This window comes from Cottoperca gobio, chromosome 7, assembly GCF_900634415.1.
Source record: "Cottoperca gobio chromosome 7, fCotGob3.1, whole genome shotgun sequence".
Classification (NCBI taxonomy): domain Eukaryota; kingdom Metazoa; phylum Chordata; class Actinopteri; order Perciformes; family Bovichtidae; genus Cottoperca; species Cottoperca gobio.
Window position 1 is genome coordinate 1014219 of NC_041361.1, and position 23167 is coordinate 1037385.

General features: G+C 38.7%; 1 protein-coding gene across 1 annotated transcript; it reads right to left on the reverse strand.

Moving 5' to 3' along the window:
- Window positions 1-231: 231 nt before the first annotated feature.
- Window positions 232-21435, reverse strand: LOC115010570 (deoxyribonuclease-1-like 1). Its single transcript, XM_029435230.1, has 10 exons — window positions 21249-21435; window positions 13903-14077; window positions 12733-12821; window positions 7007-7096; window positions 5906-6003; window positions 5287-5399; window positions 4637-4794; window positions 4220-4316; window positions 1207-1358; window positions 232-941 (listed from the first exon to the last, which is right to left on the reverse strand). Exons 2-9 carry the CDS (start codon window positions 14068-14070, stop codon window positions 1227-1229), a joined length of 945 nt encoding a protein of 314 aa, XP_029291090.1. The 5' UTR covers window positions 14071-14077; window positions 21249-21435; the 3' UTR covers window positions 232-941; window positions 1207-1226.
- Between the last annotated feature and the right edge of the window lie 1732 nt (window positions 21436-23167).

Below are 23167 nucleotides of genomic sequence, written 5' to 3' on the forward strand. Positions count from 1 at the left end.
AAGCTGCTTATTATTATTATTATTATTATTATTATTATTATTATTATTATTATTATTATATTAATAAAGTTTCAAGAATGTCAGTAAATCTTCATTTTGTAGACAAATGAGGAAATCAATGGCTATAAAATAAAATCTGTTCTGATCATTTTTAAGAAGTAGGACGAGTTGCAAATATTGTAATATAATAAAAGTCAACAGGCTTAAAAAAAATCACATTTTAATGTCAACATAAAAAACTTCACTGAATATTAAAAACAAAAAAAGTTCTTACAATTTCCTGGCATATTCCAAATATTTACAGAGAAAACAGACAGATGAGAAAATGACAGAAAAAAATGAGGAAATCTTACCTCTAAAATAATAACAGTTTAATGATTCACCTGGTAGAAAAGCCAAATAGTTGTATTATTTGTTATTAAAATTAAATATACAGTATTTACATACAGAAAGTGTAATGACTCTAAAGTCCTCTGTCTGTCTGTTGGCCTGTGTGGGCACAAACACCATGCTGTCATCCATCCTGTTTACATTATGTTAAATTGTATTACTATTATTATATCTGGGCACTCACGGTGCTGAACGGCACTTTGGATAAAAAACCTGATAAATCGTCTGAAGGCCAGAAACCAGAACGAAGAGGCCATGTGGACCAGAACTACTGCGGTTGTTCTTCATAAACAATTATTAAACATTCATTAATTTACAATTATAATTATATGAAAGTATTTGCCATCTTCTAAATTGTGATAGGTTTCCCTCAATCTTTGATTTAAAAGTCTAAAATCTGTGTTGCTGCTGCCCCCGTCCTCAGCAGCACATTGTTTAACTTCCTGCTGGTACTCCGGTCTGTTTCTCTGGGGGCGTCTCGACTGCCATCTACTGTCTAATGGACTGACTGTGGAAGTACCTGAATGTGTCCTTCCTTCCTCTTAGCCTCTCTGAAGAAAACAGAGCAGGAATGAAAAATGAGAACAGAAGCACACCTACAGGAGGTGAATAGTATTTGTTATCTTGAGATGATAAAGTCAGTAAATTGTGAATACAAGATATCACAAAGTTTGACATCTAGAGATAACAAGATTAATAAATTGCTAAATAAATACGAGCACCGCTAAAATGATAATTTATCTTGATATAATAAAAAAATCAGAGTATAGATGTGAAGGTGAATCTGGATGAAAAAAGGTTTTAGAGCAGTTACACCTCAAGACTGAAGAAAGCGATCACAGAGCGGACAGGAACAACTGCACGATGGCAGAGACACTGATGAGGATCAGGAGGGGCGTGGCCTGAAGGAGAAATGCATCGCTGTTTAGTACCACCTCCACAGGCAAGTGGTCGCTGACCTCCAGCGCCTGGCAGACAGAAGCAAGAGAGCACAGAGTCAAAAAAAAACATCTCCATCCACCTGTTTGCATTTTTTCATTTAAATGTAAAAAAATGCAGAATACTATGAAGAAAAGGTGAAATTTTACAGAACTTAAAAGTATAACGCAATAACTAGAATATGGACGCAGTCTCCGTGATGTCACCCATAGGTTTCTGAAGAGAAGCTCAAAGTCGCCATCTTGGCAGTGACGCCACCGTCTAACTCCCAAAACGTCTAAAAATGTGCATCGTCTGTGCGCCCAGGTGATGCCGCAGAGCAGACAGCTAGCAGCTAGCAGCCTGTGGCGGCACCCACCTGTCACTCAAAGCGACCACAGCCCTAATAATGCACAACTTTAAGTTAATGAATTAAAATGTTCTTTTTTGGGCCAGTGCCAGCTGTTGCGGCTGAGGGGGGCAGCACTTGTTTTGTTTTTTTCAAGCAGCACTTTATCGCTCAGCAAAATAAAAATAAAAATCTAAAAACACACCATGTTAATTTTATCCAAACGCACTCTACTCGTCCTTTCAGCTCGTGCAGTTTGGCATGTTTCATGCTTTCAGCTCGAGAGCCTTTTTCATGACCACAAGCGCGTCCACATAAACACTGGCCTTTCACTTCCACAAAGAAATAATCGTTGGTCCATTTCTCCTGGAACATTCCGCATCCACCTTTCTCCTTTTTACACTCGCCATGCTGCGTTCACTGATGTCAATGACGGTCTTTTTTAATATTGAAGTTTTTTGACATGACGTGACCACATGTGGACATGTTCCGCTCGTGTTGTGTTCAAGGACCCCGACCTTGGTCAGTCACCGGTTATATTCTATATCGGACTAGACTTGTATTAACTTTTTTGGAGTAGATTTTTTGCATGCGTTTATGAATTACCTCGCGGGTCGTACACACAAACGCCCCCCTTTCTAAAATATTGCCCCTGTTGAGAACCCCTGCTCTAAAACCTCCATGGAGCCTCAAGTGGCCATATGAGAAACTGCAGGTTTTGGCACTTCTGCAGAGGCTGCACTGCTCAGCCCGGAGCTTTATGATTGATGACAATGCAACATCTGTTTTCTCTACTAGCCTGGTTTACGTAACAAATAAGTCAACATTTGGGTTAAAATAAATATGTTTCTTAAGTACAAGTAGTTACGCAACAAAAAACGGAACTGCTTCCTGCACAGACTTTGGTGTTTTTATACTACGTCACCGGTCCTGGCTCACAATTACACAGACAATAAATCAATTTGAGTGCAGTAGTCAGTATGGACAGTGTGTGAGAACAGCCTGCCAAAGTTATTACAATTCATCTTCAGAGAAACATGAAGGACTGAATCACATTTCATCAAAATCCATCTGATAGTTAATGAGATGTTTCAGTCTGAACAAAAGTGGAGGACAGACAGACATCACCATCAGAGAGCCACGGGGACAGAGACAGACAGACATCACCATCAGAGAGCCACGAGGACAGAGAGACAGACATCACCATCAGAGAGCCACAAGGACAGAGAGACAGACAGACATCACTATCAGAGAGCCACGGGGACAGAGACAGACAGACATCACCATCAGAGAGCCACGAGGACAGAGAGACAGACATAAAAATCAGAGAGCCACGAGGACAGACAGACAGACATCACCATCAGAGAGCCACGAGGACAGAGAGACAGACATCACCATCAGAGAGCCACGAGGACAGAGAGACAGACATCACCATCAGAGAGCCACAAGGACAGAGAGACAGACAGACATCACCATCAGAGAGCCACGAGGACAGACAGACAGACATCACCATCAGAGAGCCACAAGGACAGAGAGACAGACCGACATCACCATCAGAGAGCCACGAGGACAGAGAGACAGACATCACCATCAGAGAGCCACAAGGACAGAGAGACAGACCGACATCACCATCAGAGAGCCACGAGGACAGAGAGACAGACATCACCATCAGAGAGCCACGAGGACAGAGAGACAGACATCACCATCAGAGAGCCACGAGGACAGAGAGACAGACATCACCATCAGAGAGCCACGAGGACAGAGAGACAGACATCACCATCAGAGAGCCACGAGGACAAAGAGACAGACAGACATCACCATCAGAGAGCCACGAGGACAGAGACAGACATCACCATCAGAGAGCCACGAGGACAGAGAGACAGACATAACCATCAGAGAGCCACGAGGACAGACAGACCGACATCACCATCAGAGAGCCACGAGGACAGAGAGACAGACAGACATCACCATCAGAGAGCCACGAGGACAGACATAACCATCAGAGAGCCACGAGGACAGACAGACAGACATAACCATCAGAGAGCCACGAGGACAGAGAGACAGACATCACCATCAGAGAGCCACGAGGACAGAGAGACAGACATCACCATCAGAGAGCCACGAGGACAGACAGACCGACATAACCATCAGAGAGCCACGGGGACAGAGAGACAGACATCACCATCAGAGAGCCACGAGGACAGAGAGACAGACATCACCATCAGAGAGCCACGAGGACAGAGAGACAGACATCACCATCAGAGAGCCACAAGGACAGAGAGACAGACCGACATCACCATCAGAGAGCCACGAGGACAGAGAGACAGACATCACCATCAGAGAGCCACGGGGACAGAGAGACAGACATCACCATCAGAGAGCCACGGGGACAGAGAGACAGACATCACCATCAGAGAGCCACAGCAAACATGTATGAAAGAAAGGAACGAAGACAGACGGACAGACAGACAGGCAGACATGCAGACAGACAGACATGCAAACAGACAGGCGGACAGACATGCAGACAGACAGGCAGGCAGACAGGCAGACAGGCAGACATACCTTAGTCTTGGTTAGTTTGAAGTCTTTGACATAGTTGAAGACATTTGCAGAGAGCGGCCTGATTGTCTTCAGCAAGGGTTTCCCATGTACCACGATCCTGACACACACAAAGAATATAAATACAGTGTGAACTGAAATCTGGTGGTAAATGTCTTAAATATTAAAACATAAAAAATATGCTAAATTAAACAACCCTTTGTTTTCCTCTCCCAACACATCTCTGCAACACTGAGCACTTTATCTTCACCTGTACTTGTTTTAACTCAGTGTTTTTTCTTCTGTTAAATAACACACATGTTTTATTTTCTCACACACACACACACACACACACACACACACACACACACACACACACACACACACACACACACACACACACACACACACACACACACACACACACACACACACACACACCTGTCATAAGCACAGTTGGTGTCGTCGCTGACGGTGGTGTCTACTTTGTCACGGATCATCCAGGAAAATTGTGGGTCGGTGAACAGTCGGATGTTCTTCTTGTTGGCTCGGGTCACGTAGGCACAGCTGGCATGGAAATCTCCCAGGAACATCACATTCTACACACACAAACACAACATTTTCATGCAAAAAAAACCAACCTAAAACCTTCCTAAAATACTACAACTAAATCCTTATAAACATAAATTTACTGTGTATTGCAGCGTTGTTGGTCAGTTTATTTTTGGATGTTTGGGCCCTCAGACCCACGTGAAGTGAGAATAATCATGTTTTTAAGTTTTTTTCCAGTATCAAAGTCATCCGGTGTCTGTACACTGCAAACAGGAGCAGCTGATAGCTAAATCAGCATTCTTTTAATGTTGACAATTTGCCAAAAAGTGAAACAAATATGGGTTAAAAACACAGGGCTCAAAAGAGAATACCAGTAGCTTGCCTACACGGTAAGCTACATTTCTCTTTTTAAAATCAGTCCAAGCAGGTATTTGTTTCTAGCTTACAGCTACAGCCAACGTCTGCACCTTCACCTACATTGACGTAAAGATGAAAATTTAATTCATATTCAATATCCATATCAAATCCCATTTCCTCACCGAATTGTTCCATATCTTGCTGACTTCCTGAAAGACGTCGTAGAGCCGGTCGATCTCCTTGACAGCCTGACCGGGATCCGTGTGCAAAGGAACCAAAATAAACTTCTTGATTGCTGCAGGACAGAAGGAAGGAAGAGCAAAACAAGAACAGAAAGGAGGGAGTAAGGGTAAGAGTCATGCACACTACAGTTAAAAAGTAATCAGTCGTTATACTGATGTTTCCTTTTTCATTCATTAATGTATTATTTATGTTGCATGACAGGAGGAGATACTGTTGAACTTGGATTTTGAGTTGTTTTTCAGTCCAGAAAAGCAAAAGTGACCCTCGATGATTATTGAACCACAGCGGTGCAATGTGGCTCTAAATATTGAGTTTTTTGAAGAGCTTTGCTGAAGCAGCAGCTGTTAAATCCAGCTTGTTAGAGGTGTTATTGTGCACCTGATACTGAAACACGAAGATATTTAAATCTGCTCACATTTTGATGCTAAGCTTCCAGTTTGATTTACCAATAACTGCTGATTTCTTCTGTTCTGATTCGTCTCTATAGTTCTCCTGGCGTCAATGCGCTAGCTTTGTTTGGTTTTAAATAAAACATTTTAATGTTTTGTTTTCACTGACCAATTTTCGTGCTTTGGAACTCAACAGCAAACGGCTCTCTGACGAAGGATTGTTTCTTCTGGTACTGATGCTTCCCCGTCACATTTACCGTCCCGGTCCTTTTTGGAGAGAAGGAGGAGAAGCCGGATTCACTAGATTTACCAGCAGCAGAGGAATAAGACTGAAGAATCTATTTCTTGTTTATTCACTGATAAACAAAAAATGCTTACAATACTTTAACCTTATATCCTTTTATATCTTATCGGACTCAGATCTGGCTCTCAGACACACTGGAAGATTGTATATCATGTCGTTGGATCGTCTTGTCATTTTTAGTTCTGTAATACATCCCACCAACATGTTCTCATTCACATCTCGTCACATACGAATGCTTGGTCAGAACCCTAGGGTGTCACTTTTTAACATACCCTTGGTACCAGGGATGTCACGATACCAGAAATGTAGTAGACGATACAGATACCAGCGAAATTCCACGATTGTTAATATTAATTCGATACTATGGTAAAAGACAAAAAGAAAACAATAAATCCCATGTACTTCAACATACACTCCTACACATACACGCCTGGACGCATCAATAGCGAGTTTACTGCGTCCAAAACACAAAAACTACCGACCACGGGACGTTAGCCTTGAGACTTTACGGTACTACCAGACAATACGGTACATGCAGTACTGTAAACGAGTACCATCAACTTTTCTGAAATTTGGTATCAACTTGGTACATAAGTCAATGTAATTAAGGCAAAGTTCACTTTTTGTTTCACACGGGACAACAGTTATGTGTTCGTTTGACCCATCCATCAAACCCGACCTATACTACAAATATTTATACTACCTCACCCGACTCCCGGAGCAGTTGCTCTGAGCGTTTAATATTGCCTTGGATGGGTTTATATTAGAATTAGTTGAACGCCTGGTGCATCTCACAGACGCTTAAGGATGCCTTGTGCGTCGGTATCGGACGCAGAGGACAAAACTTTGTTTTTTGATGACCTGGGAATGAGACCGGGCTGGGGCTGAGAGAGTATCCAGGTATGTAGAGGTGTGTATTTATGTAACCTAGCAGGTACAGAGGTGGATCACAGGACTGTGTCTTACCTGTAGATGAAAACGTACTGCTCCATGTCGGTGGGAGAGGTTCCCAGACTCTTACTGGAAACTGACTTGTAGTTGTTGTTACTTTCATACCTCAACACAACACACAGACAAAGAGAAACTATTGATTACAAACATAAAGAAGAAAGACAGTACAGGAACACATCACACTGTTCACGTTCTCTAAAACCTCCACTCTGAACACAGTCCCACAGATGTTTGGGGAGTTTTAGTCAGGTGATTGATGCTATTTCACTTGAATAATAAACTAAAATGTATCAAAACAAATAATACTGAATTTAAAACTCAACAAAATTCCCCCAAAACAGGTATGATTGTGCTTGTGTGCATGTTTGGACACGGCAGAACATAAACAATTCAAACTTTTCCTGACGAGTTCCTTTACATCTCAAGGTCTTAAACCATTCAGGTGATAACAGCCACAGGCAGGTGTCTGACACTTGAAATCTAAACAAACCGAAATCCTGATTTAAGATCAGCTGATATTTAACGCAGGGTCATCAACCCATGATGTTTGGACAGCCCTGTGGTGGAAAGCAACTACATTTCAGAGGGAAATATTGCACTTTTTACTGCACTACATATACGTCACTTTGAAGGTAAACATTAAGATTTGGAAAAAACCCAATTTGATAAGATTATAAAGTGTTAGATTGTTCCCAAACTTTTGGTTTGTGACCTCTTGGACTTGGTCTTGGCTGTAATGGGGAACACTTATTGTTTAGTTGGGGCCTTTTGTCATGTTTCAGTGCCACCAAAACTTCTCACATGGTTCATTTAAATAAATAATACTCCAATATTTGATTAAACGAAAAGTCCCATAAAACTTTTTGCAGTAGTTTCTTCTTCTCCCATTAACAATCTCAAGACCCCTCAGATTTATCTGGTGGTCCTTTGGTGGGGCCGGACCCCCAGGTTGGGAACCACTGGACTAAACTAGCTAACTGTGAATAAATCATTTAAAACTAGCTCTATCTGGAGCAGCTCCAACAGTAAACGCTGCTCTAACATTGATGTCATTGATTGACAGTATTAACAATATAATTATGTCATACAATGCATCAGTCACAGGAGACATTTTATAGTGATGAATACTTTCAGTACATTTAGCTGATAATACTTCTGAATTTATACTCCCTGTAGGATTTTAAATGCAGAACTTGTAATGGCGCATTTGTTGCATTGTTGCATTGTTGTATTGCTTTAACTAAAGGATACCAAAGTAAAGGATCTGAGTATTTCTTCCACCACATGGTATAGTCCCGAGTTAACTCTAATATTAGCCGTTGCAAATGAGTTGTTTGACAAGACGTTTCCCACAGATCCACACATGCACATCAACCTCGCTTTAGACGGTTTACAATATAATCCAATATATAGGAATCATGCTTTTTATAGAATATGGATCAGTGTTTTATACTCTCAGAATGGTCCCAGGGACACCAATAGACATGCATGTGTTAAGTAAAATATATAAGCAGACTTGAACCAACCACCAGACAGTGTAAATAAATTATTTACCAACAAATTGCAGATGTAAATGTAGACAAAATGAGCAAAATCAGATTGTTCCCCATTAGCCATCACCAGAAAGGAAGCAGCTGCCTGCTGAGCAAAGCAAAGCCTTGTTCCAGTAATATACTTTGGGGTAACTTGTCCCATTTCTAAAAAGGTGGAGCCATAAATTGGCATACATCATTAAATATATTGTCTCACATTTTTTGTGTGTAGTTTATAGTAGATGATACTTTAGGGACGAATAAAAACATACTCAAATGGAATTATGGGCATTAAAGATTACTTGTGTTGAAAACTATATTCCAGTAAAAGTACATCCTGTTTATAACACATCATATTACACCTGTATTCAAAACTGTTTATCCACAAACACTAAAAACTTTTAGGGGACATTATAATCTCCCCATCTGTCCAGTAAGAGTCTTTTTGATCAATCTCAGCACAGGTTTACATCTCAGCAAACTCCATTCACCCGGGTATTTAATAGTATATTAACTGTTGTTAGTAGTTTATTACATGGAACACTGGAAGTTTTTAAATCAAATTTGTTACTCAATTACTTGAATTGAGCACTTCATCCGATTTTCCTGGAAGTGGTGTCCCACAAGGCTTAGTATTTGGTCCACGACTTCTCTATGTGCACTTGCGTTAGTCACAAGAAATATGACACACATTCTCATTGTTTCGCTGGTGACACTTAAATCAATGGTTTTCGTTGGAGCCAATGAAAATCGCAGCTTTGGAATACGTAAATCTAAATGTAAAAAAGACCAAAATGTTGTATGTTCAGCATGAAGCCATAAGGGTAAATTCACAAACGGATTGTGCAGCTTTTGCGACCGCTAAACCTGCAGAAATAAGACGAACAAAAAAAACTGTAAGCATCCACAAAGGCTTTATTGCACCCCTAACTGCACTGCCAAGTAAATAGAGTGTCCTGTGCTATTTGCACATATTTAAATGGAGGTAATATGGATACAAAATTGGCCCCTTTCTATGCAAAAAAAGAGTTGAATTCACAAAGATCAGAACTAAGAGTAACACGCAGTTACAATGACAGTATTGCCAGGTGAAGGCATCGTCATTCTACGATCAAACTCATTTATAATGGGATTCAGTGTCAGTCGTGTCATGAAAAACAAATGAAAAAATCTCTTTTATATGTCATTTTTATAAATACTAAACTATTAGTATTAACTATTTATCAAATGTGTTTATTATACAAACGTTTGCACTGTAATATCATAAGCACGATATATTTTGTGAATAGGACCTTTTGACAGGGCAGATAGAGGTTGCAAATGATGACCTCTCTGAGATTTTTGACATGTTTTATTACTCTACTGTATACAGTATTTATTGAATAATGCTTGTTGGCTCAATCATGCCGCAATAACATGCATTTTTCTTTATTAAATCCCAATTTAACCCTTTGATTTAATCAGGTGTAACACTTTATTTTGGTAAGTCTGCTCAGTTGACTCAACAAGGGAAGTTTCAACATACAACCCTCTAGAGACTGAACCTCTTACACAACCAACAGCAGAACTACAGAATAGAGATAATGTACTGTAGGTCCGCGGCGTGTTTAGCCTAGCTTAGCACAAAGACTGAACGCAGAGGGAAATTGCTAGCCTAGCTCCATCAAAATGTTACAAGCAGTCCATCCTGTAGTCAGCTGGGTTTAGTCGACAGTAGAGTTCAAATCAACAAGCTGTTGTTATTTCAGGACAGTTGAGATGTTGTCTGCAGTCACTGCACCCAGCATTCAACAAATAGCACCAAAGCTAACTGCTGCTAAAACCACAATTTCCCCTTTTCTACATCTACAATGTTCAATAAATAAGATTCTACATGCAAATCAGAGTTGTTTGGAAGATGGATGTGTTAATTGATTAAGCTATAGGCATGCAGTTCCACTAATATTTTGTGCTAAGCTAGGCTAGTTATGTTACGTATCGCTGTAGTGGACCCACAGAGCTGTTCCTTTAACCTTAAGGTTAAACAGGCACATAAAGGAAGCTTTAAATCATGATTAGTCAGTGTGTCAGAACATATTTGTGTTGATAAAGCTGCTGATATTGAGGTTTTTTCTCCAGTTGAAAGAGATCTGGTTGACAGTCAGCTCACATGATGCAGAGTTACAGTGATTATCCAAAATAAAGTGTTACCTATTATTACAGGATTATGATTAGTAAAGAGGGTAAATAAAGGTGACTGATTAATAATGATTAGATGATGTTCCACATGCTCATAAGATCCACTGTACCTGTCAGTTGGCCTGTTGAAGGCAGACAGCAGACACATAACGATCACCATATTGTATTAACACACATGAGCGGGTACAGATGTGTTAGTATTACTGTCCGAGTGCATTCTTAAATCCTTCAGTTTAGTAGGTGACGTTTTGTCAACATTCAAATAGTCAAACAAGAGAGAGACTTAACATTTGATGCTGTAAGCAAAATCCCTTTTAACAGCTTTTGTTGTTGAATAAAAGAGAATTTTAGTATATATAACAAATATTTTGTGCTTTTATCTGTTCTCTGAACCTCGTCTCACTTCAGTTAAAAAAACCAATCTAATACCAAAAGACATTGAACAAAAAAACGCTTATGTTTTCACAAAGTTGAAATAGTTTATAACTATATATTGTAATGGTTTATAACTTTAAAACTATGTATTATAATAGTTTATTACTGTATACCTATATATATTATAATGGTTTATAACTATATATAATAATGGTTTATAACTATATATTAGAATAGTTTATAACAATATAACTATATATTATAGTTTATAACTATATATTATAATAGTTTATAACTATATATTATAATAGTTTATAACTATATATTATAATAGTTTATAACTATATATAATAATGGTTTATAACTATATATTAGAATAGTTTATACCTATATATTAGAATAGTTTATAACAATATAACTATATATTATAATAGTTTATAACTATATATTATAATAGTTTATAACTATATATAATAATGGTTTATAACTATACATTATAATAGTTTATAACTATATATTATAATAGTTTATAACTATATATTATAATGGTTTATAATTATATATAACTATATATTATAATAGTTTATAACTATATATTATAATGGTTTATAACTATATATTATAATAGTTTATAACTATACATTATAATAGTTTATAACGATATATTATAATAGTTTATAACTATATATTATAATGGTTTATAATTATATATAACTATATATTATAATGGTTTATAACTATATATTATAATGGTTTATAACTATATATTATAATAGTTTATAATTATATATAACTATATATTATAATGGTTTATAACTATAGATTATAATAGTTTATAATTATATATAACTATATATTATAATGGTTTATAAGTATATATTATAATGGTTTATAATTATATATAACTATATATTATAATGGTTTATAACTATATATTATAATAGTTTATAATTATATATTATAATAGTTTATAATTATATATTATAATAGTTTATAATTATATATAACTATATATTATAATGGTTTATAATTATATATTATAATAGTTTATAATTATATATAACTATATATTATAATGGTTTATAACTATATATTATAATGGTTTATAATTATATATAACTATATATTATAATAGTTTATAATTATATATAACTATATATTATAATGGTTTATAACTATATATTATAATAGTTTATTATATATAACTATATATTATAATGGTTTATAACTATATATTATAATGGTTTATAACTATATATTATAATAGTTTATAATTATATATGACTATATATTATAATGGTTTATAACTATATATTATAATAGTTTATAATTATATATAACTATATATTATAATGGTTTATAACTATATATTATAATGGGTTATAATTATATATAACTATATATTATAATGGTTTATAACTATATAAAGAATCAGTAAATGGTTTGTTACCATTAATAGAGTCATTAGGAACTATATACATATACTAAAGTATAGTGGTACAACCTTTTGTGTTCAACACAAGTATTTTTGGTTGCTAGTTAAAAAAAATCCAATATTTCCCAGTGAAAATATTTTTTAAAGACTTTGTGCTTCTTACTACAGTCAGAGCAAAGCAGTAGAGTGAGTGTGACCTGCTTCAGTAGTTTTCTCTGTACCTGTTCAGGGAAGCCAGCAGACGTTTGATGGCTTTACCGTCAGTATCCATCACGCCCTGCAGGAGACAGATATCACAGCGGGACACGATCTGCGGACAGACAGACAGACAGACAGACAGACAGACAGACAGACAGACAGACAGACAGAGGGACAGAGAGAGACAGACAGACAGACAGACAGACAGACAGGACAGACAGAGGGACAAGACAGAGGGACAGACAGACAGACAGAGGGACAGACAGACAGACGGACAGACAGACAGACAGACAGAGGGACAGAGAGAGACAGAGGGACAGAGGGACAGAAGAGGGACAGACAGAGGGACGGACAGACAGAGGGACAGACAGACAGAGGGACAGACAGACAGAGGGACAGACAGACAGACAGAGGGACGGACAGAGGGACAGACAGACAGACAGACGGAGGGACAGACAGAGGGACAGACAGAGGGACAGACAGACAGAGGGACGGACAGACAGAGGGACAGACAGAGGGACAGACAGAGGGACAGACAGAGGGAGGGACAGACAGAGGGACAGACAGACAGAGGGACGGACAGACAGAGGGACAGACAGAGGGACAGACAGACAGAGGGACAGACAGAGGGACAGACAGAGGGACAGACAGACGTTTTGTTTTCATTTTGTTTCAATGAAAGCTCCATGAGATTTGAAATTATCTGTAAATATCGTAGATCATTCATCACAGTTAATATTTATCATTGTTTTTGTGAATACCACTTAAATTAATAAATAACTCAATTGCAATATTTTTTTGGGGAGATTCATAAACGTGCAGGTTACAAATTATTTTTACTAAAGTTCATAATTGGAAACAGCAGTTGAGAAAAGAGCTCCTTACATATTGTTTTATAATCCTTGTCATAACTATATAGTTATTTTATAGTGCAGGACAGAAGGAGATCAGGAACATGTTTCAGCTTTTGAGAAAGACCAACATAAATATTTTATGAGAAAATACATTGAAACAGAGGCTAGACATGAGGCTCTCTGCATCATAAACCTTTATCTGTTCCCTCTCAGAGCTTTTTAACCAAGTGACTTCATACAGATCATCTCATAAAGACCTCCAAGGCTGAATGTAATGTAATAAAACAAGCTCCTACATACGTGTGTATGTGTGCACGTGTGTGTGTGTGTGTGTCCTACCCGTGTCAGAGTGTGTAGCACTCTATAATTTGATGCTTTTGCGAAGTTGAATTTCGGCACATTGTAGGCGCAGATCTTGAATCCGGAAGATTTTGCTCCCTCGACCAACAGGGCGAGGTAAGACAAGACGAGGAGGAGGAGAGGAAGATGAGGAGAGCGCCACCTCATGGTTGAACTGTGCAGAAAAGAAAGACACATGTCATGATGTGAAGCATTGATGTGGTTTCAGAGAGTCCAAAATAAAACAATGAAAATACAATGTAGGTAGGATGAGTTCTGTCTTTGTTGTTGAGATTAATAAAGCGTGTTATAAAAGCTTTTTCTGGGTTCACCTTATCTGAATAATCGAGGCTCTGAGGACAGAGGGCGTCGTACGCTCTGCAGACTGTAAAGCCCCTTCAGGCAAATTTGTGATATTGGGATGTATAAATAAAACTGACTTGATTTAAAGGTTTACTCTGGATTACTTCAGCGGACTAGAACACTAAGACTTGCTTTTCTGATTTTGAATGCCTGAAAAAGCATCACATTAAGTCAGAATCAAAGTTTAGAAAAAGAAAGAAATGATAACTAACTATGTTATACCTGTACGTGCAAACAGTTGAGCATTAAAACAAAAAAGAAAACTGCAAACTGGTTGTGTAAAAATGAAAATGATTGCATCCATGACTTTCTTGGACGTGGCATCAAAAATGTCCGATCTGCAGGTCTAAACTTCTGCTGCAGTAACTGCTCATTTAAATCTGCATCACTGGATTTTGTTTTGGCTACTTGCAGGCAGCGAGACAAGCTGTAAACACAACTCGGACATATTCTCAGCATATAAAGTGAATTTGTTAGCAAACTGACGCCACGCAACACTAGCATTCATTTGTTGTGTTCTGCAGCTGAGAGTGAAACAAAGTCGTAAAGTTGAAACACCATGAGATGAATGATGCGGAAAAGCTTTATAGAGTTTAGGCAAAGCTACATAGATACTCATGAAGACTTTATGCATGCACACGGACAAACATACTGATAAACAATGTGCACATATTGACATACAGGGAACATACACTCATTCACTTCATAACATATAACATGATGGAAATATTGTCATTTTTGTATGATCATGTACGAGTCACCATTTGTTAAGCTCTGAATTTATCCGATGTATGTTTGGTGATAATAACATGACAGTTTAGATAAGTTAATGTAAGGTATTGTAACCTGTAACAATGTTTTTTGCATTGTCCCTGACAGATAAACAAACAAATAAAATAAGCTGTTGGGTGATAATAATAATAATAATAATAATCTTTATAGATTTACCACAACAAAAACAGTTGTGTAATGTAACATTTACTCAAGCACTTACTTAAGTACACATTTGAGGTACTTGTACTTTAGTGTTTTTTCATGGCAGAAATATTTACTTGAGTTACATAACATATTAAGATCTTTACACAGAAAACATATGAATACTGGTGTGTCCCCTACCATTGTCTTTGTACTTTAACACCAATCACAGAATCTGACAGTCATTTAGAGATATTAGTACAATTAACAAACTCATCAGCCTCTACTCTTCATGTATTCATGAGCTCCTGGGTTGAATTTGATTAGAAATGTGGATATATTTAAAGCTGTACATTGCTGTGAAAAACTATTTGCCCCCTTCCTTATTTCTTCTATTTTTGCTTATTTGTCACATTTAATGTTTCAGATGATCCAACTAATTTTAATATAAGACAAAGACAACATGCGTAAATACAGAATGCAGCTTTTAAATGATTATTTCATTTATTTAAGAGTTATTCAAAACCTATATCACCCATGTGAAAAAGTAATTGCCTCCCTAAACCCAATAACGGGTTGTGCAACGCTTGGGCTGCAACAACTGCAATCAAACGTTTGGGATAACTGGCAATGAGTCTTTTCCATCGCTGTGGAGGAGTTTTGGCCCACTCTTCTCTTCAGAACTGATTTAATTCAGCCACATTGGAGGGTTCTCGAGCATGAACTGCCTGTTTAAGGCCACAGCATCTCAAATCGGATACAAATCAGGACTTTGACGAGGCCACTCCAAAACCTTCATTTTGTTTCCTTTGAGCCGTTCAGAGGTGGACTTGCTCGTGTGCTTCGGATCATTGTCCTGCTGCAGAACCCAACTGTGCCTGAGCTTTAGGTCACAAACTGATGGCCGGACATTCTCCTTCAGGATTTTTTGGTAGAGCGCAGAATTCATGGTTCCATCAATTATGGCAAGTCACCCAGGAAGCAGCAAAGCAGCCCCAGACCATTACACTACCACCGCTGTGTTGGACTGTTGGTATGATGCTCTTATTGTGCAAGGCTGAGTTAGCTTTACGCCAGATGTAACAGGACCCGTGTCTTTCAAAAAGTCCTACCTTTGACTCATCAGTACACAGAATATTATTCCAAAAGTCTTGGGGGTCATCAAGATGTTTTCTTTGCAAATGTGAGACGAGCTTTTGTGTTCTTTTTGGTCAGCAGTGGTTTTCGCCTTGCAACTCTCCCATGGATGCCATTTTCTCCCAGTCTCGTTCTTATTGTGGAATCATGAACACTGACCTTAACTGGAGGCAAGTGAGGCCTGCAGCTCCCTAGATGTTAGTCTGGGTTCTTCTGTGACCTCCTGGATGAGTCGTCGATGCGCTCTTGGAGGAACGAAGGCCGGCCTCCTGGGAAGGTTCACCACTGTTCCAAGCTTTCTCTATTTGTGAATAATGGCTCTCACTGTGGTTCGCTGGAGTCCCAGAGCTTTAGAAATGGCTTTTTAACCCTTTCCAGACTGATAGATGTCAATAACTTTGTTTCTCATCTGTTCTTGAATTTCTTTAGATCTCGGCATCATGTGCATCTTTTTGAGACTTCTTAGCCAACTTCACATCGACAGACCGGTTCTATTTCAGTGATGTTTAGCTAAAGGCAGGCAGTAATCATGCCGGAGGGTGTCGAGTGAAGTTGAACCCAATTATTAATTACATTTGGCCAATTGGTTGATTTAGTAACTAAGGGGGCAATTACTTTTTCACATAGGGCCGGGGGAAGGGTTGGAGCTTTTTGCCTTCAATAAATGAAATACTTTTTCACACCACTGTAGTTGGTAACTTGTCATATTTGCTCAAACTGATTCTACTGGATGGCAAGAAGGAAAACAACCAATCAGAGACGAGGATTCTCTAACGCAGTCAATCACTGCCCGAGAACTCTGATCAAACTAGAAAGCGATGATCAAACATGAATCAAGATTCTGTTAATGCAATATCTATTTATTGCCTCAAATGTTTTCAGAAACATACTATGGTGTGTCGTTTAGCTGTACAATGAGAACGTTTCTCCAACCTGTGAGAGCTGCATAGTGTTGGCTCCTCTCACAGTGCCGCCAGGTCACAAACTCTCATTTTACAAGTTTCTTAAGTGTCTTAATGTCAAACATCAGTCTTGATAAATGTTGATAAAATTGTGTAAATATTAGGGTGGAAATAAGATTGTATCGTTATGTCTGATATGTTGCATTTTATGTAAAGGAAAACTCAGTCAAACTGCATGACATTCTGTTGACCCGTCAATATAATGAACAACTTACAGGGGAGTTGGGGGGCTTTTGTTTTTACACACATCTACATATTAAGCAACAGGTCGGCTGCAACACATTAGACTGTATATTCATCAAATGTCAGTTTTTTGTGAAGTGAAACCAAATGTGACAACATGGTGAATCAGTCCTCAGTGACCCTTCCCATGATGCACAAACAGGAAGCGGTGAGTGAGTGGAAAAGTACTTGTAAAGTGATTGAATCTAGAAAAGAACTCAAATTAAAACAAAAGTGAAACAAACTCCACACGACTGCAGGGAGGAGTTTACAACCAAGAATCACGGCAGGAACGCTGGTGTGTGATTTTAGATCTTTAACGTCATCTTTTCTGTTAAACTTTAACCGCATTTCTCATTTTTATAGTCAAAGAAACAGAGTGTGAATGTGTGACAGGTTTAGTGGTTGGACTGGTCTGATGGGGAGGGTGAGCATGTTCAGACATGGAGGGAGGGAGAGGGAAGGAGAGGGAGGGGGAGAGAGATGGTTAGATGATTACGTTAGTGGTCATATTATTATTATAGTCGCACTGAGCTTGGGAAATCTGCTTTTAGCTTCTGCGTCCACTACACATAGAATAACCTACAGTGTCTCATTCGAGGTGGAACGGGAATTTACAGATGCACACACACACACGACAGTTTGAGGCCTCGCTGCCCCTCCCAGGAGGTGGTGGGACCAGTAGAGTGACTTCTGTTCAAACACTCCCTCAACACAGCAGTGTGACTGCCACACACACACACACACACACACACACACACACACACACACACACACACACACACACACACACGTTTACAAAATACTTTGTCTACTCTTTGCATGCAAAAGTCAGAAAAGCATCTTTGTTTTTCCAGGTGCAAAATCTGCCTTTAAAAATGGTCCAACAGACAGGACGCAGTAAATGACATTTACATAAAAACACAATAGACGCTACACTAAAAGGAGCAGCAGGTACTCGATGGTAAAGGCCGAGTCAGAGTTAAATAAACAGAAATAAAACGCTGTGTGCAGAGGTTGCAAACTGGCTTCAAAAAGTGGTTCTCCTTATTGATAAAGATATTTTACAGCAACAGGGACAAACTATTTTCTATAGATGTTTTATGTCCCTTTGTCCTGAAAGGCACTAAACTGGCTGTGCTCGGTTGAGATCTTCCACTTGGATGGCTTTGCGGTCCCGATAGGATCGTAGAGCTCGTTTGCAGCTTGTCATTGTACTGCCCAGTTTAACTACCTTGGAAAGCTTTGTCTTACTACATTACTTACAATAAACCACAAGAGTGTAACTTTAAATGGGTTTGACAGCAAGTCTGCAGGAGCTGCTTCATGCTCACGGTTATCATTTGAACATGTGCTGTATAAAGTCAGGGTACAAACAATAACCCCGAGCAAGAGGATACAATCCAATACAGCTGCTCAGTAATGAGGATAAAAATATGAATAATAAAAGTCGTGGTTTGTGGTGTTTTTTATAAATCCGCAGACTAATCGATAATTAAACTAATTGTTGGTTGCAGCCCTAATTACATTATAAAATGTGAAATATCATTTTACTATCACTGCTCAAGTCACCTGCCATTGTATCAACACAGTGAAGTAAAGACACGTTTAACCGAGCAGGATTTTAAGATTAAAAGTCTGTTGAATGAAGCCCTGACCTGTGACCCTCCACTTTGACTCACCTATCCCTTAAAACAGACCACAAAATATGACATTATAAATATGTATGGCCCTTAGATCCACAGTGAGGGGGGGCGGACGATGATCCTGAGTGGATGTCAGTCAGCGGAAACGAAGTCTGAGAACTGACTTGTGATTTGGACAAAGATGGAGAAACGTTTTGAAGAGAAGCTACTAAAGCCTGTTGCTCCTCTTTGTGTCCCGATCTCAACATTGGAAATATACTGAAGTCATCTTTAGTTATGTTTACGTCGTGCAAAGTCGACGGTTCTCAAGGAGAAGATATTCTGGATCATTATCCGACACAAACTGTGAACAATGCAGATCGCTTTGTGCACAAAGCAAGAATATCATGAGCCTAAAGAGGCAGCTCAGAATACATGTGTCGTTTCTAGTGCGAGTAACTACCATATGGGAGATCGGAGCGACGGAGCAGCAGCTAGCAGTAAGGTGAAAGTTTTAGACAAAGAGTAAAGGATTAAAGTCAAAACACAGGGAAGGATTGAAGAGAGCGCTCCTGGGGGAGGCATATGTGCGTAGGAAAGTGGCCACAGACGCCAGACAACACAACTGTGACGTACAGAGAGCTTCTCCTGACAGCGACACGCTCAATCAGCATTGTGCGCACTGGTTTGGTTAGGGATCCAATGTAACAGATGTTTATTTATATGCAAGTCCCACAGCTTTAATATCACTTATACACGTCTTCAATCCACAACACATTCACTTATTCTTTAGTAACTCCTGACAAAGTCACACCGTGACAATTACATTTGGCTTTAGGTCTTAAAAGTGTCTTTCGGTCACTAACTCGTACACACCACAACTTCCTGTACTGGAAAACACCTCACATTAAGAAGCAGCATGCTGGCAAAGAGCAGAGACTAGGACTTAAAGCTTTTCTGAAGCGTCTCTTTGCTCTGAAACTGTCGGTTGTTGAGGACAAAGTCACAAATTAACACGGAAGCAAGTTAATCTTTAACACCGACCGACATCACAAATCACTTTATAGTACATCTTTGATATTTAAACAGCGTGCCTATGAAACCCGTCTCAAATTAACCTTTTAGTATCTCCAAAATTATAAGATATTTTCCAGAGTCAGATTATTAAATGCTGCTCATATTGATCGTTCAAACATTGTTTAAACCCAAAGAAACTTAACAGCTGAATAGATTCGTCAACAGAAAAAGAATCTCCAAATTTAAAAGGCAATACAAAATATTCCCAAAGTCACAGCTTCTTTATTTTTATGATTTTATGTATAAAGTTGAAATGTTGATTTGACAAGAGAAGCAGTTTTATGAAAGCACCTCGGGTTATAGGAAACAGTTAACAGAGAAAACAATCTGTACATTAATGCAAATGAAATGAACGGTTAATTGCAACTCTAAATAACTTTATTTTAAACTTCGTTTTGCAAATAAATACTAAATATGTCAGTTTGAATTTAGAAGAAACGTGTAAAGTAATGCACAAGACATCTATAGCTTAACCTTTAAACAAATCTTTTTACCTAAACATTCTCTTAATCGTAATTCACTAAATATATATTAATCTTTTATCTAAACTCTATTACTGTGTTGTGTTTATTGTTGCAGCTTTGCGCGAAAGACGCTATATAAATAAATACAGTTTAAAGTTTATAATGAAGCGTTGAAACAAACTAAAAAGAATACATGTGTGATCATGTAAGAGCGTGTTAAATATATATAAATGTAAAAGAAGAGTTTACAGGATTATAAACCTTAAGAACATTACAAGAACTCACAACTCAAAACTCAACACAAGGTGAAACAGCACAAACACAAACACACTTTAACCTGAGTCACACACTGACACACCCTCTCGGCTCCGAAACAAACTCTTAAAGAACTTTTGAAGTCACTCACACACTTCACACACACACACACACACACACACACACACACACACACACACACACACACACACACACACACACACACACACACACACACACACACACACACACACACACTGAGCAGAGCCAGCTGCTGTTGCTGGTCCAGTCCCAGTACAGAGTTCTGCTGCTGCTGGTTCTCTTACCTGTTCAGGTGAGCGGAAGGTCGACTGTGTGTGTGTGTAAGTGTTCTGCTGCTGCTGCAGGGTGGAGGCTCTAAACCTGCTGCTGTGTCACCTCACACTCTTCTGCAACACCTTCCTGGTTCTCAGGTGGACCACGCCCTCCTGCTGCATTCAGGACCTGTGGGAAAGACAGGATGTTTGCTCCTCATAACGGTGGCATGGAGAGAAGTCAGGAGAGAAGTCAGGATTTGGAGACATCAAGTAGGAAACAGACTTCAATACAAAGGAAATTATAAATGTTTCCCATCATGTAATATCACATAATGACGCTTTTGTGTAGGTGGAAGAACAGGATGACACTTGTTGCTCAATATTTTCCCCACAGCCGTTGAAATCAAGTTTGAACTTGTCCAACAAAAAAACACCAGATTTCCTGATCATGAAGCTAAGCCGTCTTTTCCATAACATTGCAGTAAGTTATATTTGGTGTTATTGGCACAAAAATTCACTAAACCAATTTAATATTGAAGTTAAGTAAAGTATTTTTGTGTTCATTTCAGGGGTTATATTTTACTGTACATATGATAGACAATAACAATTTAAATACATTGGTTAAATCAACATGGTTCACTCCTTTCACATCAGATTATAGATGCATTTGTGAAAAAATAAGCATCAACCTCCAGTGAAATTAGGTTGCGTTACAACAACATCAGAGTGTTTGAGTTTAATATTTACATTTCATTTAGCTGACGCTTTTGTTTAAGTGCAAACAGTGATGAGGAAACAAACTCCCAACAGCAAGAACATTAGCTTCAAACAGGGCAAACCATTAACTGCTATTGATCCAAAATCACTTTATTATGTGATGGTTTAAATATGCAAATGTTTCATATATTGAAAGTACAGTTATAAATATAGCCATAAATATTTGGACATTGACGCAATGTTCATCATGTTGGCTCTGTACACGACCACGATGGACTTGACATTAAACACTCAATATGTGCTTTAAGTGCAGACTTCCAGCTTTAGTTTGAGGGTATTTACATCCAGATCAGATGAACGGTGGAGGAACTACAACACATTGTATACGTGGTGTCCCCTTTTAAAGGACCAAAAGTAATTGGACAAAGTAACATAATCATAAATCAAATTGTCACTTTTAATATTTGGTTGAGAATCCTTTGCAGTCAACGACAGCCTGAAGTCTGGAACCCAGAGACATCAGCCAGACTGCTGGTTCGGTCCCTGGTGATGCTCTGCCGGGCCTCCACTGCAGCTGTCTTCACTTCCTGCTTGCTCTTTGGGCAGTTTCCCTTCAGTTCTGTCTTCAGCAGGTGAAATGCTCACTTGGATTCAGGTCAGGTGACTGACTTGTCCATTGCAGAACATTCCACTTCTTTGCCTTAAAGAACTCTTTGGTTGCTTTCGCAGTACGCTTTGGGTCATTGTCCATCTGCACTGTGAAGCGCCGTCCAATGAGTTCTGAAGCATTTGGCTGAATATGAGCAGATAATATCGCCCGAAACACTTCAGAGTTCATCCTTCTGCTTCTGTCAGCAGTCACATCATCCATAAATACAAGAACCAGTTCCATTGGCAGCCATACATGCCCACGCCATAACACGACCACCACCACGCTTCACTGATGAGGTGGTGTGCTCTGGATCATGAGCAGTTCCTTCTCCATACTCTTCTCTTCCCATCATTCTGGTACAAGTTGATCTTTGTCTCATCTGTCCACAGGATGTTGTTCCAGAACTTTACAGGCTTTTTTAGATGCGTTTTAGCAAACTCTAATCTGGTCTTGCTGTTGTTGAGGCTCACCAATGGTTGACATGGTGTGGGGAACCCTCTGTATTTACTCTGGTGAAGTCTTCTCTTCATTGTTCACTTTGACACAGATACACCCACTGGACCTCCTGGAGAGAGTTTAT